The following is a 20,288-nucleotide window of genomic DNA, read 5'->3' on the forward strand; positions in this document are numbered from 1 at the left end:
TGCTGACTTGAGCGACCTTTTTTTTTCTTTACATTGCAGAACCTATTATTGATTTTCAATAATTTCTGTGGCTATTTCAGGACCAATTTTACACTAATAAATGCATTGCCTCACAGAGAACTCAATACCACATTAACTGAAAACTCACAGAAAAATAAGTCACAATAAATTACAAGATATAAGCATGGAAAAATAGTACTGAAGAAATAAAATCTAAAAAGCTGTAAGACTCCGAACAAACGTCAAATACGGAATCTACATTTTTACATTGTGTTTGTCTATTATAAGCTCGAGATCGTGTCGTGCTAAGGATTAAAAAATTAAAAATAACATTAATAACCATCAATAATTATGAATTGAAAGAATTATTTAAATAGAAATCAAGTTTCAGGAAAAAGGTACTTGGAAGTTCTTTGTATTTATACTCTGAATGAAGGACAAGAACAATTAAATGACCAAATTTACGAAAAATTACAACGAATGTTCAAGAGCGTTAATAAATCTAATTTCATCTTATTTGTGGAAGACTTTAACACCAGTGTAGGATATTGCCTGGTAGGAAACAGTGTTGGGAACTTTGGAAAAAATATAAAAAATAATAATATTATTTACATAACTAACTTATTACTTTATAACATAAATAAACAATGAACACAATGTTCTATCAGAAAGAAAATGACAGAGCTATTAAAAAATGTTAGCGACTTATAACAAGATTAACAATACGTACTTCTTGTTAAATACCAATAGTATTCTACTGTGAAACCATACCGCCGAAGAAGGAGTAGAGAAAGTAATCGTATTTTCGGATAGTCTGCCTGGCATGAAACGAAGGTTTAGAACCAGTAATCATTAATTCTTTAAGAAAGAGCTACCGGTACTTATTTTGTTACCTGTCCCATCGTGTGGATTTTTGTGATTATTCGTCTGTGCTTGGGGCGGAATATTTAACATAGGAGTTGCCCTCGGTAGCACAGTTTGTATAGCACTGGCCTTCTATGCTCGAGGTTGCGGGTTGATCCCGGCCGAGATCGATGGCATTTAAGTGTGTTTAAATGCGACATGCTCATGTCAGTAGATTTACTGGCATGTAAAAGAACTAGGCCTACTGTGGGACAAAATTCCGGCACACCGGGGACTCTGATATAACTTCTGCAGTTGCGAGCGTCGTTACATAAACCATAATTTAGATTTTTTAACATACGAAACCACAACCAAAACATAAATCATTCTGCAGATAATAACTGATGTATAGAAAGAAATTAGTTTTCCTTTGATACAATTTATACCATTTTTTCAGTTTAATATACAAAATCAGGATAAGATCTTCTCTTGATTATGGGTAAATCACCGTTGTATTGACGATTGCTAATGAAGTCTCATTAATAATTTACTAGAATTACAAGGTGTCTATTTACAACGTAAAACGGCGCAGCGACGCTCTTTGCGCTGTCGGTGAAGGTCATTACATCTGCCGAAACTTTCAAGGCCTCGCATTCGGCACAAGCGATGTTCTGCGCTAAGTAGTCTTCAGAGCAGAGACCTGCACAACGGCCCAGCCATGAGCTGCTTCCGCACTGGACCGCACTGGGCTTCAAAGTCTCGCACGGAACAAGCCCGTGATGTCACAGTGCGGGCCGGGCTGCTCCTTTCGAAACGGTTTTGTGCGTTGGGCTGGTATCAAGGCATAGAGCCCAAGACTCCTCTTCTATCGGCTACTCATTAATTGAGTTTGCGCGGGTTTGTGCTTGCGTGTGCAGTTCGATTAACGATCAGTTACTATTTCAAATGTTTTAGTTTCAGATTTTGATTTCTGCTTTTCAAGAGTCCAAGTAATGGTGCGTCGCAAAGAAAATACAGTCTATACGATGAAGTTTTTCTGGGCTGAGATGCCGTGGCCTGTCAGTTTACCAGTAGACCACGTCATCTCAACCCGGAAAACCTTCATCACAGACGCTGGCCGTGAAAGCCTACATCCTAGAATACTGTAACTTTTAATTCAAACAATAGTGTAACTTTTATTGTCACAACAATAATCACTTTCTATAATTTAATTTAAACACTCCCGTCAACAATGGGATTTCCACTCCAATACAGCAACACAGTATTCGTTATTGCACTCCAAAGACGACAATGACAATTCACTTGGATTATTGAGAACAGCAATGTACTGCTAACCTCAACTAATGTTCACAAAGCATTACTTACAACACAAAACTGTTAGTTCTCAGTTCACAGTTCGTTTGTCTTAGCTAGTTCTTCTAGCTCATTCACTCAAGTCACCATATATCGAACCGAAGACTTGCAGAGACAGTCCACTGAACTTCGAACTCAGGTCCCGCAACTGCGGTCCACTCCACGTCGAACCACAGACTCCGGATACGCCGCACTCGTCTGGAAGCTCGCACAGTTGCGGACACACACTCAAGTCGAACTCCGGTCTCGAAGCTGGCTTCACTGCTACACAAGACTGACTGGCTTGCTGACCAAAAACTGAAACTCTCTTCTCCTCGCGTCCTGTATTTATTAGTTAAACCACACTTTCCAGAAACTACGACATTGGAAATTTCTGTTTCTAGAGATTTGTTCTCGCTGCTTCGTTTCTTCCCCCTCTCGGCCGCGGCCCATCGCACCTTCCCTTGCCCTCACGGCATGAAGACGTTCCCCTTACGTCCGTCCCCACCAGTGCTCACCGGCGCTGGCCTCGTTCCTTCCACACGCGCTCTCCCTTTTGCGGGACGCGTGAGCGAGTCTCGACGTGGCTGTCACAATGCAGTCTCTTAGAGAAAAAGCAGTGAAGGAGAAAATAACTGCTAGAGAGTTTAGAACGACTGGGATGGAAATTTAAAGAGAACCATTGAGACAGTTCTTAAATCTGTGTTCGACAGCAGTGGAAAATCATTTCATTTTGTATGTTGTCCGGTATGCGACGAACTGTATGGTCATGCAATGTTTGGCTGGTACCTCATATATTTCCCGTCATCCATGCGTTGCAAATCACAAAACTCGAAGTGAATATAGTAAATGTATACTCATACCGTCGCAGGAGTTGATAACCGAGAAATGTGTGCCCATGCGTGCATTAGATTTGAGATCATTTGGGACAGTTGTCGGCGAACGCTTCCTAGTTCTCGTACAGACGTTAAAAATATGGAGCTACGTATGAAAAAGTGAGTACCAAACATGCTATCCCCCATTCGACAACAGTGTCCCGACACATGGCGTAAAATGTCGATTTAATTATTTACACTTTCTGGAAATAAAAGTCATTTGTCAGATCGTTATTGGAGAACTCAAATAATGTTCATATTTGATTTATCTCCCGTTGCCACAGTTGCAATGAATATTGGAATGTAATGTATTTTCGGGAGGGGGCACTATGATCCAGCAATGCTAGCTTTCATGATCTATTACTCTAACCCTCAAGCTAGGCGCATTCCCGAACACACACGGCTGGCTACACTAAGGTTCGCTGCGTACCCAGATTTAGAACAATATCACTTATCTCGGGACCAGCCTCCTCCGAGCGTCGCCAGCCGACGTTCGGGGAATGTTATGGAATGATAACGGAATGGAGAAATGTTGACGAAACGTAGATACACAATATGGAGAAACAGAAGAACCCATAGAAAATCCCCAACTACGACCTTGTCCGTCACAAGTGTGATTTTTCATCGAAATAGCTCCATTATTTTCTTTATGATAGCACATTGTGTTCATTATCTATTTATTTTTATAAAATAATAAATAAATTATGTAAATAATATTATTATTTCTGATATTTTCTCCAAGGTTTCCAACCAGGCAATTTCCTACACTGGTGACAAAGGTTTTCACAAATAAGATGAAATCAGATTTATTAATTCTCTTGGAAATTCGTTGTAATTTTTCGTAAATTTGGCCATTTAATTGTTCTTGGCCTTCATTAAGAGTTTAAATAATAAGAACTTCCGAATACCTCTCTCCTGAAACTTGATTCCCATTTAAATGATTCTTTCAATTCATTATTATTGATATTTATTAATATTATTTTTAATTTTTGTAATCATTAGCATGACACCATCTCGAGCTCGTATAGACAAACACAGTGTAAAAATGTAGATTACGTATTTGACTTTGTTTGGAGTCTTACACTTTTTTAGCTTTTTATTTCTTCAGTACTATTTTTCCATGCTTATATCTTGCAATTCAATGTGACTTATTGTGAAAGTTACCTAAGCCACTTTTTTTGTCAGTTTTCAGTTAATATGATATTGAGTTCTCCGTGTCTCAATGCATTTATTAGTGTAAAATTGGTCCTGAAATAGCCACAGTAATTATTGAAAATCAATAACAAGTTCTGCAATGCAATGCAAAAAAAAAAGACGCTCAAATCAGCGACTTGAGTACTTCTTGTAATACAACAGCGGCAGCATTGACCTAAGCAATAGTTATTCTTTTTTGTTCCTGCCATTTGACTTGTTTATTACACATATTTTCCAAATATGAAAAGGTTTTCGAATTGGTTTCGTGGAATGTTATTACGAATGTGGTAGAAACTACACTATCGGATTAAGATTTCGGACAAAAATGCATATCTCAGAAAATATCATTGTTCCATGCGTTCTTATAGTGCATGTATGAAGAAATTTGAAGAAACTAGTTCACTTCCTCATAAAATAAAATCGGGAAGATCAAGAAGTAATGATATTCAGGTTACAGACTGGAATGGAATAGAATTTCGGGAGGGGGCACTACAACTCAGTACCGCGGCCTTTCAGCATATAGGTTATTTCAGGTTCCAGAAGTTCTTCTGAAGTTCTAGCTAGAGAAAACCCGTAATCAGTCGGAAATGATAATGTGTTGAGTTAAGCACATTGCCATGCAGCATTGTTCGGAAAATTTAATCAAACTCCTGAAAATGTATTCGTATAAAGCCCAAATGAAGTTTGAATTGAAGGAAGCTGATTGTGAAAAGATATATATTCTTCATGGGTGTTAGCTTAGATAGTAATTGAACCGAAATGTTTATGTTGAATTCTGGTGACAGATGTGATCCACAATTAATCTCAATGGTACTCAATAATTTTCGAATATGGATAAACAGACAATTCACGATCACAGACTAAATTTCTTTCTTTATATATTCTATAGCCGCTTAGAACCGAACTCTCGAACAAATTACAGTGTTTTCATATTATTACATATATTTGCAATTTCCTACAATACGGTCATATTTCACCATTTTTAGAATCTTTATCTCGCCTCCCACTCAAAGGCCGCACAACTTTACACTGCCTTTCTTTTCCATTTCAAATTGTGTGTACCTCAACCCCAAGTTATCTGTCGTCTGGTCTTGTGGATTTACATTCCAACCATAACATAAACACTCGATCTCAGATCACAGGCACATTGAGTATACCTCATCATAACACTTCCCGATACTCTTCATCATTCACCGTTTCAATTCTTCGTTATTAGAACTCCCTATCTCATAACTTAAGGGGCTGTCAGACATTTACTAATTTCAAAAGCCTGTTGCCAAATAGACTGCTTTTTTGTCTCTAGAATATGATCTTTCTTAAAATATATTTTTTGTAATACATGATTTTCGTGTTTAATATAGGCATACCAATTTCCTCTAGCATTTTATATTATTCCTGGCGCTGCTTCATCGAGGTCCTATGCTCTGCTAAAGAGTAAAAGGATATATCATCATTCATCCATACTAGCGGTTCGAGATGTTGCATTAATTCGGTCTTACTCCTGATCTTTTCCCTGTACAGTATTAAATTCATGACTATTTATACAGCATTGAAATTGTACTAATTCTCTGTACCTTATTAATGCATCCATGTATTCTTTAAGTGTGCAATCATTAATAAATGTAATCATTTTCAGGAAAAGTGAATGAAGAAACACATGATATGATGCAAACGCCCAGATGTGGAGTTAAGGATAAACATGATTTTGATGAAAAGAAGAACATGGGTAAAAGGTACAAAATTTTTGGTGAGTATGTGAGTTTACGATATTGATATTGGCGAGGGTAAAATTTCGAAGGAATATAAATCTGAAATGCCTGCACGATGTTGCGTTCTTGCAAGGATTCTCAGAGCAAATAAAGTATCACTGTCAGCTCCAAGTCTGTTTGCCACATCTTCGTGTTAAGCCAGCCCATTGAAAAAGTTATATAATTTTGGAGGCGAAAACTCGAAAACAGGACGTGCATGCAAACTGCCGAGTTAGCTGTAATAATCTATCGCTAAGGACAGCCTTTTCAGGCACCGCATCGGGATACTCCTTAGTCATCTGGGAGCAGCGTCATATTTCACCGTCATCGGGACTTGAATATGATTTAGAATAGCTAGATTATTCGACTGACATTCACTTGTGCAGTTTTGCTCAAAGCACACAATATGCGATGACGGTTGCACCCCAAGTGATACAAACGTCGACGATGTTCAAATTGCAAGTAAAAAGCTATGAAAATAATAATAATAATAATAATAATAATAATAATAGGGTAATTCCACGAAAACCATGACATCAGATGTCACATATGAAGTTGTTGTTTTAAAGTCTTTACTATTTTTACGTCTGAGAGTGATGAATGGACAAGACCGAGGCACAGAAGAGAGCTTGTTTTCGTTTATAGTTTGTTCTGAATGTGAGCGGGAAGTTAGAGCATACTATTCCTACAAGCGAAGCAACTGCAGTGAACTTTGGTCTCCCTTATCTCAGCAGTCTGTGAATGATCTTAACAGTGAGTGGTTTGCTTGAACGTACATCTTCGCGAAAGAGGATGAAGCAGGTATAATACATTGCCTCATTCAATAGTTTTACCTTTTGTTAATCAGCTCAAGTTTATGTCCCGTCCGTTACCAAATGTTTGAATTTATTTAGTTTCAAGCCATACTATTGCAAACTAGCCAATGAAAAAACATATTCTCTTCCAATATTCCATGATGAACACCATGAACCTTCAAGACCTTAATTAAATTCAAAACAATATTTTTTATCGTGGCAACAGACGGGACATCTTGTGGTAACAGACGGGACAAGAATAACTGTCCCACCCGTTACTTGTCCGTAATCATGAAGCCCATACCGTGAATTCGTTATTATTGTTATTACTAGTATCATCAGCATTATTACCATCATCATAGTCATCCATATAGTTAGTTAAAGTGTATATTGCAGGTTAATAGTACTTTAACAACATGGCAAATATGTCTCCAGCCGAGAAAATGAAGCGGTATAGAGAATTCCTGAAACAGTCGGAGAATTATGAAGCTGCTAAAATTAAGGACGCAAGAAGGAAGAAACATGCACGGGCTCTGAAGAAAACTATAACACCGAAGGATATGAGAAAGTAAAGAAAATATGATCGTGAACGGAAACGTGTCTACCGGTAAAAACTGAATAGCCTGAGTCCAAGTGAAGAACCAACTTGTTCAAGTACTGTATTCTGTTTCTAACACTAGGGCTAAAGTTGTCCATCGTGCTCTCCGTAATCTGCCTCAAAGTCCAAGAAGGCATTATGAGGTTGTGGGTGTATTAGCGAGAACCTGTGAATTATGGATGAAGGAAAGCAATATATCTGTAATAGGAAACCCTGTCAAAGATGTCGAAGATGATGCAATTAAATTTTATTGCAGGGAAGATATCAGGAGAGAGGCTTCCGGAAGGAAAGACTGTTTAACAAGTTACATAGATACTGAGAAGGTAAGAAATGCAGAAACAACATCTTGTGATGACCATTAAAGAAGCTTATAACCTATTCGTTGCAGGAAAAGGGACAAACATAATAAGACTTTCAAAATTAGCACTACTTCGTCCCAATTACGTTCTTCCTGTAACTTAACACCACACAATATCTGTGTGTATGTATCACTGCAATGCCGAATATTTTAGTCAGAAACTTTGTCTTCCTACAATGAATACTGTTCGAGCTTACATGGAATCAGTAGTTTGTGATGTAGCAAACGAAAAGTGTATGTATGTTCAAATATTACTAACAAATATGGAGACTACGATAACTTGGACAAACGATTAGAAATTACGGAGGAAGATTTAAAGAAACAGGTCACATATAAACAATGGGCACATGCAAATGGAAGAGTATAAGAAATTGAAATCAGTAGTCAAATTGCAGAAGATGTGCAAGCATTGAAAAAGCAGACACCAACACTCCTGATATATTGCTTCAACACAAGGCAAAAAAAGTGCATTTTTGAATGAATTAAGACAAGCTTCATCTGAAGTGTGCTACCAGTGGACTTTTCGGAGAACTATTCCGCTATGTTTCAAAATGAAATACAGGCTGCCCATTGGAATAAGAAGCAAATTACAGTTTTCACAGCAGTGGCGTGGTTTGGCAACGAACCTTGTAATTATGCCTTGACGTATGATAAATATGCTGTCTTTGCTTTCTTAGACGAAATTTTTACAGACGTAAAAACAATCATCCAAATGTGAAATACCTACACGTATTTTCTGCCTCTCAATTCAAGCAGAGATTTAATTTCATGATCATATCATTTGTAGACAAATTTTATGGAATACAATTGTCCTGGCCTTTTTTTTTTTCTCCTCGAGCCATGGGAAAGAAGCTGTAGATGGTGTAGGGGCAACTATTAAAAGGCTTATTTGGACTCGGGTGAAAATAGGAAAATACACAGTTCAAGATGCACAATCATTTGTCGAATGTGCTGCAACTTCTTCCGTCAAGATAATTTTGATTACAGATGAAACAGTGAAACATCATGACATGTTCAACGCGCGTTGTAACAACACAGCGTCCCTTCCAGAGACACAAAAAATGCATTCCATAATTGGAGTATCTCCATACAAAATCAAATGGAAATATTACTCTTACAGCTCTGATGACCATGAATTTACATTAAAAAAAAAAACAAATCTTCAAGTACAAAACAAACATATACCTATTAAATGCATTTATGGTGTGTATGTTCAATCTGATTTTTTTACTCTTTGTTTTATTTGTACTTGCATCAATCAACAGTTTTGGGATTACAACGTTAAATGATTACGTTGTACAATATGAGATATTATAGACGTACTCAATTGTATTATTTTGTTGTTATAAGAGATATGCTAAAGTAATATGTGCAGAATGTCTATTAATTGTTTAAAACTTTTTAAAAGAAGTTCACTGTTTTATTCAGTTGTTCTTTCCATTCATTACAAGACACATTCGGAAAATGTCCCGTCCTTTACCTGTATGTCCCGTCTGTTACCCATTTTTAGACAGTTTCTCTCAATACACAATTCATATTACACAAAGTTTGAATGCACCCATGAATAGCTGTGTACACTCGCAATATTTGGTAATATTATGCTATTTTTGTATTTCATAGCAGGACAGAGATTGTATGGAGTTTTTGTTCATTGTATATTATACTGTATCATTTTTATGTCCCGTCTGTTACCTTTCTTTAAACAGTTATAACTGTTGTCACATATTTTGTAATTTGCTTTTCAATAGAAATGATATCAGCTTATAACCTGATGCAAGCATTCTGACTTTTATTTTGTATATTAAATAATTACCGTACGAAATATATATATATATATATATTATACTGAACAACTTGTATGATTGTCCCGTCCATTACCGTGGAATTACCCAATAACAATAATAATCAGGCGTCGAATTTGAAAAAAAAAATTGACTGCTGCAACACAAGAGAGATCCCTCAAATAGAAATAAATGTACAGCATAAGTATTAGAAGGTCGTTTACGCTTAGTGGTGGTAGTGGTTGGGTTCCATAGTTTACAAGAGATAACAGTCGAATTACTCAGATCAGTCTCTGTTTTAAGAAGGTTAAGTTTAGTCCAATAAATGTCGGGAATGTAAACTCTTCTCATCCATGAATTTGGAAAAAAGATTAGAATTTAGGTTCGAAGAATAAATAGGTCTGTTATTCATTAATTATTTATTAAAGGTCTCTTCTCAACTTTCATATCTGTGACTTGAAAAATTGCTACCAATACAAACAGCATGAATGATTCCTGAGGCCAGATCAATTGGCTGTATTTAATGATTAATGAACTTACGTATAGGCCTACTGCAACCATTTTGTCATGAAATTGAACAGCTGTACGCTCTTCTGCAGTAAAAGAAAAAACCAATTTACAGCTGTTTCGAAGTACATTTTAAAAAACCTACCTCGTTCGGAATATAAACTCAAGCAATAGATGATTTAATTTTCCAAACATGATAAATTGTAAGATTTACTTTTTTCCGTCCTGAAGGAGCATTATCCTTTCGAGTATAATTGTAGTCAATGGGAAAATGCTTCTAGAGGAATTCAATCTAAGTGTTAAATAATTAATTACTTTACGTAACAAACATTACAGTTTTAGTATTTCAGATTATCATTTTTGGAACTTGGCACTTTTAGAAAGTTAAATTTTCAATTCCAGATAGTCGTCTTTAGCCGTTTCATCACAACACTTAAGCAGTGCGAACATAAATAAAAATTTGTAATTTACTACAATACGTTTCCTGTACGGAGTTAGTTATAACCTTTGCTTAGGAATTCAACGTAAAAATAAACTACAGTAGTATATTAATCCAACGTCATGGTGTATATTATATGTGTAAAAATTATAGTGCTATTATACAAATACTTATGTATCAGTACACAGAAAATGTTAATAAATGTGTGCGAGATATGTATCCCGAAAATGATACGGTTTGTAATTTATTAGAAATGCCGTTTTGTAGACTTAAATATGAGGATAAAAAAGATATTTTAAATTCTGGACGATGTACAGTTCCATTTGTTCTTTGTTTTTAAAAAGTACCAAGAAAATATAGAAGTTGCATAAAAAAAAAACTTTTAAAAATTCTTCCGTTAAAAGAAGCTTTCCTGTTTGAAAAGATTGAAAATTTTATTCGGAATGCTACATCACAGGAGAGACTTTCATCATTAGCCCACAGCTTTTCTTAGACATATACTGTCCCTCCTCAGTTGAACTCAGACATTTTATGGAGACATTATCAACAGATTTGCTGCTTTAAAAGATAGGAAGATTGACTTGATACACAATAAATTGGGTGAGTACTAAAATATATTAATTTTCATGTTTGCATGTGTTCTAGAACTAATAAAATTGTACGTAGTTTACGAATAGTAGACCTACTCATATACTGGTAAAAGTGTTCATGCATTTGTGTATGTGAACAGCATTTCAGCTATTAGCCTAAACATAATTAAAATGAAGTTAGAATAATTTCAAGGGAAAATTGTTCCGGAGCCGGGTATCGATCCCGGGACCCTTCGCTTAGCGCGCGAACGCTCTACCGACTAAGCTACTCCAGGAATTATACACGATATCGTCACAATTTTTTCTTTATATCCACACAACTCAAATGAGCTGACAAGACGCCAGAACTCAATTATGAGTGCACACAAATGCTGTGTGACTTAAATTGTGGCTTTCTGTTAGCGTACCTCAAGGAAAAATTGTTCCGGAGCCGGGTATCGAGCGCAACTCTGGATCGATAGGCAAGCGCCTTAGCCGACTGGGATGCTCCGGTGGCTATTTTATACTTAGTGGATACTATAAAAATATATGAATATTACGAAAATATGAATCAATAATAACATGGAACCAACGATATAATAATAATAATAATAATAATAATAATAATAATAATAATCCAATAATATGCGTAATAATAATATGTTTAATGAACATCTAAAACGGAAAATAATACTTATATCACTTTCATCACTGGATTCTCTGCGTATGCGTTCACTAAAACAAAATACCAAAAAGACAAAATGCAGAAGTACAGTAGAAATGAGACTACAACTTTCCGCCATAAAACCAGATTGAAGGCTTAAAAAGCAAATACGTTCGTCCCACTGAACAGAATTATTGAGATACTAGCTTTCACTTGTCTGTTAATTATTAAATACTAATAAAATATTACAAGGATTCCACAATTACACTTTAGATTAAAAGGAGTTTCGCGGTGGAAAAAGTTTGAGAAACACTGCCATAGAGAAAAGAGTTTACGGATGTGTACACATGACAACCGTAATCGCGATTAAGTCGATAATCTCAAGTAGAAACTGTAGTCTACCACTGGTATTAGTGTTTAGTTACAGGAATTGATGAGGACATAATTTGTTTTGTGATGGGATAGCCTATACATTCGCTTGTCCATGGATGATCTTGCTCCATAGCTGACGAAAGGAATCCTAAAAATCCGATGTGTTGAACGTAGGGTAGTAGGCACATGCGGTACCCAGGACCTCCCACTCTCCCCTTCTGCGTCTCGCTCCGCAAAGAAACAGCTCAGGAAGTGAGACACGGGCAGTATTCTTGCTCGATATACATGTAACTCAACCCGCATCTTGCTTACTCAATTCACTTGCGCAGTAATTCGAAAACATAGTGTTCACTGTTGGTCTTGATTAGTAATACACACTATTTTCCACTGTATTATGTTCTACTTCAGGTGAATGTACTCATACCCAGAGCTATAACCTTACATTGCTGTCTCAGCGTCTGGCTCTGCGGAGCACAGTTAAACATGACTGCCTTCGCTCACTGTTGATTGATGACTAAATACCTAGTCATGGTGAATGTAGCTTTTAGCAATTTTCATCATTGCATTTATGTGTTTAATAAAAATTAAGTATTTTAATGATAACTTCACTTTTACTGCTTCTTATGTAGGCCTGCATTTCCTTGTTAAGAACCGTCATCTCACTTCCATATTTTTATTTATATATTTTGTGTAAATTTATATAACCAGATATTTGTTTGTATTGGCATTTTAGTCGTTTGTAATTCTATTTACTTGTTTATATTTTTTTTTACATTCTAATTATTTATTTATTTATTTATTTATTTATTTATTATTAGCATACTTGGCTTATAGTGTCAAAAGTAATATAATATTTCATGACCTGAAACTAAACTTTGTAACATACAGGTGGTCCATGGAAGAAACACAATCTGACATACTCAATATCCAGATTTCCAAGTGGCATAGACTTAGTGGGAGCTGCAATAGAGGAAGAGATACAGATGGCGCTGGCCACTTGGGCAGCTGTTGCTGACTTGACCTTTATGCCAGTTGCAGCCAATAAACGAGCAGATATCAATATTACGTTCGTCAGTGGAGATCATGATGATTCACAACCATTCGATGGCAAGGGAATGGTTTTAGCTCATGCCTTCCATCCACCTTCCGGTAAAGTGCACTTCGACAATGATGAACCGTGGACCATTAGAAAATACAAAGGTACTCACATTAACTTACATGGTGTCCACTTAATGTTGCGACACTAATGTTTGTAATTAAACTAAATAAATTATATTCGTGTTCTTTGTAAATAATCTGTCCAATAGAACATAATTTTAGATAGTCATTGCTAAAAGTAGATTTTTTAACGTTAGGCAAGCGAGTTAAGAATTGGTCCCTAGACAATGCGAAAATGCTTTTAAGACTAATGCGAAAAGTATGTTCAGCACTAACTCCAAAACTCTGCGGATTGGCAATTGTTTTCCACCAGATGTCACACAGCGGCAATCAGAAACGATCAATAAATTGGTCCAAACAATAACAGGCCTACTTTTAAAAATGACTGTTTTTGTTCAGAAACGTACACAAATTAAATGAATTCTTTCAACAACTGTTTTATTGTCAAGTAAGGGACGTTCCATGTGAAATCGGACATTAAAAACCTTACAAATGCGTAATTCTTTGAAAAAAAAAATATATGTGTATAGAGGAATAGTAGATACTTTACCATATGAAGTTCAATATGTTCTCCTTTAAATCCATTAGTTTTCTTGTTTAATGCGTTAAATTTATCTATTTCCGTAAAAATCTCCAGTTTCAAAAAGCATAAACTTGAAACGACTTCCCCTATGATAGACATTCCACCAAAAGTTCATATTATAGCTGACAGTACGATTGTCATAACTATGCATGCACCATATTTTATATTAATTTTCAGCAGGGGCATATGAAGATACATAGACACTTCATAGACATCCCCATGGAAAACAGTAAAAATATAATTATCAACTGTCTCTTCTCTCTCTCTGAAAAAATTGCATCAATTTTAATAATTTGATTAAATTATATTACCTACGCTCAAGTTCCGTGTCAAGTGATGATGCGCACAGCTTCGCTTCTGTACGCTTGATGTAAGCAAAGATTTTCCTGCTCTGACAGCAGAAAGGCAGATTAAAAGATGCAGACAATGTCATAGCTCCTATGATAATCGAGCCGTAATTTTTTTGATTGATAAGTCAACGTCTACGGAAAACATAGAAAAATTCGAAATCAAAATTAAAAAAAAAAACAACAACAAAAGCGAAAAAAAAAAATACTAACTTCGAAGTGATCTGTTCAAAACAGACATTTACAACTTCAGAAGTTGGTAACAGGCAAACTTCAGCTTTTCACGTTAATTGGGGTCGAAGCGAGAAAAATATTGAGAAAGAATGTAAATCGCTGGTCAAAATATTTACTGGTTTCTGAGTTAGGCGTGTTAGTCAAGACAACGCAAGTAGTTTAAAATAAAACACAAATTTGTGTAAATTGAAAAGCACGAATACTTCAGTAAAGTTACAAAAAATTAATAAAAGTCGTCCCTACTAATTAGAAAAGTCACTACTGACATCTGGTCCACGGACCACCCATAATCACCTTTGCGATGTCACTCTGTATCAAGCCCGGACTTGAGCTGCAGAGGTCATTCGTAATATCAGCTATGCTGACATGCTTAATCATGTTGATAGCGGGCAAGAGAGATATAAGGAACTTAATTTCCGGGTATGCAATAGTTTATTTCTATGCTTGTATGCCTTGAAATAAAAACTTGACTGCTGGATTAATCAGTCCTAAAAGTTTTCAATATTGCCACACTTTTAGTTTTAATTTTATTTGTGGAGAAATAATTCAAATACGAATTATATAGACTGTATCCTAATTATTATAGCTACACCAATGGATGTTTTATAAATCACTATGTTCGAGAAGATTAGAGCATTAAAATTAGGTATTGTTGAAATTTCAGTTTTAAAGAGTTAGGCAGCTATGGCCGCATAAAGAACGCAATTTTCTTTATATACGGTAAGTTTGGTGAATTTTTTGTAATATTACTATGATATACCGAAGTGCATATGGAGTTTCAGCGCAGTAATTCTGCGTTTCCGTATGGTGAAGAATCAGTCAGTAGAACGAAGAAAAATTCTCTCCGTAACCAGGACTCGAACCCGGGTTTCCAGTTTTACGTGCTGGCGCTTTATCCACTAAGCCATATGGATTCAACTTCCGATGCCGGATTGAATCCGTCTCATTTTTAAGTTCTATCTATTGTGTTCCCCTTTATTGGCCTACCTTCGTGTACCGTGTCACAGTAGGCTATGTGTGACTAATGACCGGGGTCCGACGGAACATGGCGCCGTCTTGAATCACAAAATGATTACTTAAGCTTTATCATATTACTAGCCATGTTCCGTCGGACCCCGGCCACTAGACACTTGTAATGAGTGCACCTCTGTACTTGTGGTTGAACATTGTGTCTACTGTCACACATTATTTATTTATTTATTTATTTATTTATTTATTTATTTATTTATTTATTTATTTATTTATTTATTTATTTATTTGTTTGTTTGTTTGTTTGTTTGTTTGTTTGTTTATTTATTTATTTATTTATTTATTTATTTATTCTGGTGTAGTTAAGGCCATCAGGCCTTCTTTTCCACAACACCAGGAATACAAATACAATAATAGAAATAAACAGAGAAAAAAATACACTATAAGTTTTACAAAGTAAAGCCACACAAGAAATAAAAAGAGAGAGAGAAAACACTATAAACAAAGTAAAGCCACACAAAAATATAGACAGGTTGCAGTTACACAAACTTTTTTAAATGAGTGATTAAGTAACATAATTAATTGTATCCTAACTAATTAACTAACATAAACAAGAAACTTGCAATTTTAATCTAGATTAAAAAATAAAAAGAAAAAACACAAATCAATACTTCTAGCAATACCTAAAAACATTAACTAAGACAAAATTTTCCAATTTCATTTTGAATTGTGATAAAGTCCGGCAGTCCCTGACGTCATTAGGTAACGAATTCCAGAGGCGAGGTATTTGTACAGTATAGGAGGATGAGCATAAAGACGTTCTATGATGAAGGATAGAAAGAAGTGCTTGATGTCGGTTTCGAAGAGTTGTAAGAAATTGAAAGCGCGATAACAGAAATTCGGGGTAGAAGTATGCATGATTCTAAACACAAGAGACAGTGAATGTATTGTTCTTCGTTCTTTCAGACGCAACCATGAAAATAACTGGAGGGAATGTGTTATATGGTCAAATTTACGAGTATTGCAGATGAATCGTATGCACACGTTATGAACACTTTGTACAATCTCAGCTAAGAGTGAACTTACATTAGTTAGCAAGGAATCGCAATAATCAAAATGGGGCATTACAAGCGTCTGAATAAGATTCTTTTTTAGACTAAGTGGTAGAAATTCTTTCATATGGAACAAGGAGTGAAGTTGAGAAAATATTTTTTTTGCAAATGTGTGTTACTTGAATATTCCAATTTAGATCGCTATCCATAAAAATGCCAAGATTTTTAACTGTTTCACTGTATGTGACACGGTACACGAGGGTAGGCCAACAAAGGGAAACACAGTACCTAGGTAGAAGTTAAAAATGAGAAGGATTCAATCCGGCATTGGAACTTGAATCCGGTGTGTCTTAGTGAATAAAGCGCCAGCATGAAAAGCTGGAAACCCCTTGTTCGAGTCCCCATGCCGGAGAGAATTTTTCTCCGTTCTACCGATTCTTCACCATATTAATTTTTGTAAGAAAACTATTAGTATTAGGGATATCATATTTCTAAAAAAAACGTCCATTTGTCTCTACTCTAATTGTATAAAAAATATAATGACAATTTAAAATTGTTAGGTAAATTTTCCTAATTTTCCGTCCGATTTCACATGGAGTCGACCATAATGTGAAATAATTAAGAATTAAATGTAATAAAAGATTAGAGGACAACCGGGTGTAAACCGGAGATCTCTCGAGTTACAGCCCAATGGTTTACCATTGAGTTGTATCACCGCTTGGTTTTGTTTTGATAAAACTTCATTATAACAGAGAGAGAATACAGCAATGGAGAAGTCGGGGGAATTCATTGTCTCTATATCAACACGGATTTCAAAAGACTACCTAAAAATAGTGTACGACACACATGTTAGAAATGATTTTATTTTGTTGGTAGGATTGCCTCTTTCTGCCGTCTTGTCTCACAAATATTCCTATTCACAAGATAAAATCACATTTTTAAAACTAATACCTTAATAACTATCATTCATGTAATACTTTTGGAGGAAGTGTCCAGTGAATATTGCGCAGTCTGAGGAAGATAAATTTCAGAAACCTGAATAGGCCTACTGTGCAACATCGATGTAGGGCAGCGTTTCTCAAACTCTGGTTCATGAAATTAAAATAATAACTTAACGCATTCAAAAAAATGACGCATATTTTCACACAAAAAACGAATACAAGTTATTTATTTATCTTATAAGTGGCTAAAATTTACCATTATTTGTTAAAGCGATGTTCATGACATGTACACGCCGATTGCCATAATTTCTCATAAAAACATACGCCTAATGGACTTTTAACCACGTGTAATATACAACGTTTTATCTTATCCTCGTAATTATTGTAATCAATTATTTCCCTCCTTAATATTAGTTAGCTATAATGAATTATTTAAAACCCGAGCACAATATAAAAATTCCTTCGGATGAGTTACTGATCAGATATATCTATGTACAATAAATAAAATGTTTATTTCTAATCAGCAAATTATTTCACATGTGAAGTAATGAGCTATTTCTGACCGTTGCTAACAGTCAGATAAACAATATGTTATGTCACTATAATAAGATAGAACACATTTATTGGATAACGAATTATTGTTAAAATATATTTATAAAACATTTCAATCCAACGTTCATGTTCAATGTGATAGAAGTTTGTCCATATGCGTATTCACATTAAAAACATACAAAAGTAAATTGTTTCAAGCTATAACAGATAATTCCCGTATTTAGATTTCAACGCTGCTATAGACGAGAAGTCCTTTTCACATAGATAAGAAGTGGAGAACCAGGTTAATATTTTCAAGACTCCTGTGCTTAAATGTCCGTATTCACTTCGACGACAAGCCAAAACTTACCTAAATCTTCCAATAATTATTGTTGTTGTAATGTTCTATCAACTGATAGTTCTATAAGTTGGCTGTGTGTCTCAACTATACTTCGTTCTATGATGTCTGACTGACAGGAGAAGTAAACATTGCCGGCAGAGGAGGAGAGAAGTATAATTGCTATTGAACCAATGGCAGAGATCTCATTCGACCCTTGTCTTGAAGTTGGGCGGGCCTAGAACGCTTCAGACCGTCCAACTTCAAGACAAGTCGTTGGATCAATAGCAATTATACTTCTCTCCTCCTCTGCCGGCAATGTTTACTTCTCCTGTCAGTCAGACATTATGGAACGAAGTATAGTCAGGTAAATAACTGAATTTTTGGCTTACGTAAATGAGTAAAGCTAATTAAACGTTTTGAACCAGGCGCTCATATAAGTTTCTATTATTATTAGGCTCCGTATTTCAGCTACTTATAAACTGGAATGAAGTTGTCTGATTCGAAGTATATGTGACGTCACAGCGCTGGTACAAGTACATCCGTATACAAAATAGTTACGCATCCTTTGTCCTCTTGCTCTAGAAATTCAAAATAGGGACGCAATCATATTGAGTAGTCTTTTCGATTACTGCTCTTACTAGTCGTTTTATTTAAATAACTACATCTTTGTGGCTGATTGAAGGTTCATTGCAGAGGTAAAAAGCCTTAGGTAAGACGCTCAAGAGTGTAATATTGCAGGGCATATTTGAGGATATTTGAACTAATATTTTCACTGTCAATATAGACAACGTTGCATATAAAGTGTATGAAATAAACGTAAAAGTAACAAAAACAGTGCACTGAAAGACACTGCAATACCAAAAAGCACAGAAAGTGTGTTGAACGTAGGCCTCATCTAAAGAACCAGTACCATCAAAATCTGAAAATAATGAAGATATTAACTCGACGTTTAGCATGATTTGTGTAGACTACCATGATGTTGAGTGCCAACATCTCAATTAATAAATTGAATAATCTACATTTTAGGGAATTTCTAGAGAAGTACTTACATAGAAAATTAGTGGGTCTTCAGTGATGAGTGACATGCAATATCCTAATGAAACACGAAAAAATGTCAGACATTATGAATATCTTGTACTACATCATGCACCAATAACGTCATGTGCTATTGAAAGAATTTCTTGCAATATAAAATCATTTCAAGTGACATCCGCATATGTTCAAGTTCCGTGACTTACGAATGGACGTTATTATTCACGGCAAAAATCACGACGAAAATGAACATCACGGCTCTAGCCTGTGTTTACTAGTATAGGTTCAGTATGTCGGGAGTTGACTGTACCCCACGAACACGCAGCGACGACCTGTTTGTTTATATCCTTATCCGTTGCATCATCTGTGTTCGGCGTACTATATACCCAACGTGTCTTTAACTTCAGTCTTTAGGTAAGTAGCTGGAATACGAAGCCTAATTGAATCGGTCATTGCAGAAAGGGGATAAGTCATGAAAAACGCGAAAATGAGTTAAGAGTGTCATTGCTTTCTCCAGACCTAGACACACATTTCCATACAGAAATGGGACAAATTTGCTCATTCTCAACGCAAAGCAGAGTACCATAAGCAGCGCAGTCATTGCAGAAAGGGGACAAGTCAGCGACTTACCTTCTTTCAGCACTGACTGACGACGTGACGCAACTGAGTGCCGCGGATCTAATAAGTTATGCGCCCATCAGCTGATAAGGAAAATGACAGATAAGCTAGAAGTAGTAAGTGACCCAGGGGAAGAAAACTGTGTTATTAGTGGTAAACGTAAACGCAATGAAATTAACTACCGCAGAAATGTAAATAAGAAAAATAAACTGAAGGCATTGGAACGTCTATTCCATTGGGAACTCTGTAGCAGCCCGTACGACAGGAGAACAATGTGGGTAAGAAACTACTCATTGTTTAGACGCAACTTTGGGTCATCAATTTTTCAACATTCACAATTTCAAAGAACTTACGGCGCACTTCTATTCCTATCATGAAGGTATAGGTCACAAATCTTCAAACGAAGTGT

The 20,288-nt window shown here is 35.8% G+C and overlaps 1 protein-coding gene across 1 annotated transcript in view; it reads left to right on the forward strand.

The window, feature by feature from the left end:
* The window catches only part of LOC138705009 (matrix metalloproteinase-14-like), a 102,645-nt gene that overhangs the window by 46,500 nt on the left and 35,857 nt on the right, over positions 1-20,288 (forward strand). The window contains exons 3-4 of the mRNA XM_069833545.1: positions 5,881-5,991; positions 12,963-13,274. Coding sequence (XP_069689646.1) covers positions 5,881-5,991; positions 12,963-13,274 — 423 coding nt within the window. The remainder of the gene's footprint in view (positions 1-5,880; positions 5,992-12,962; positions 13,275-20,288) is intronic.

This window comes from Periplaneta americana, chromosome 8, assembly GCF_040183065.1.
Source record: "Periplaneta americana isolate PAMFEO1 chromosome 8, P.americana_PAMFEO1_priV1, whole genome shotgun sequence".
NCBI lineage: Eukaryota > Metazoa > Arthropoda > Insecta > Blattodea > Blattidae > Periplaneta > Periplaneta americana.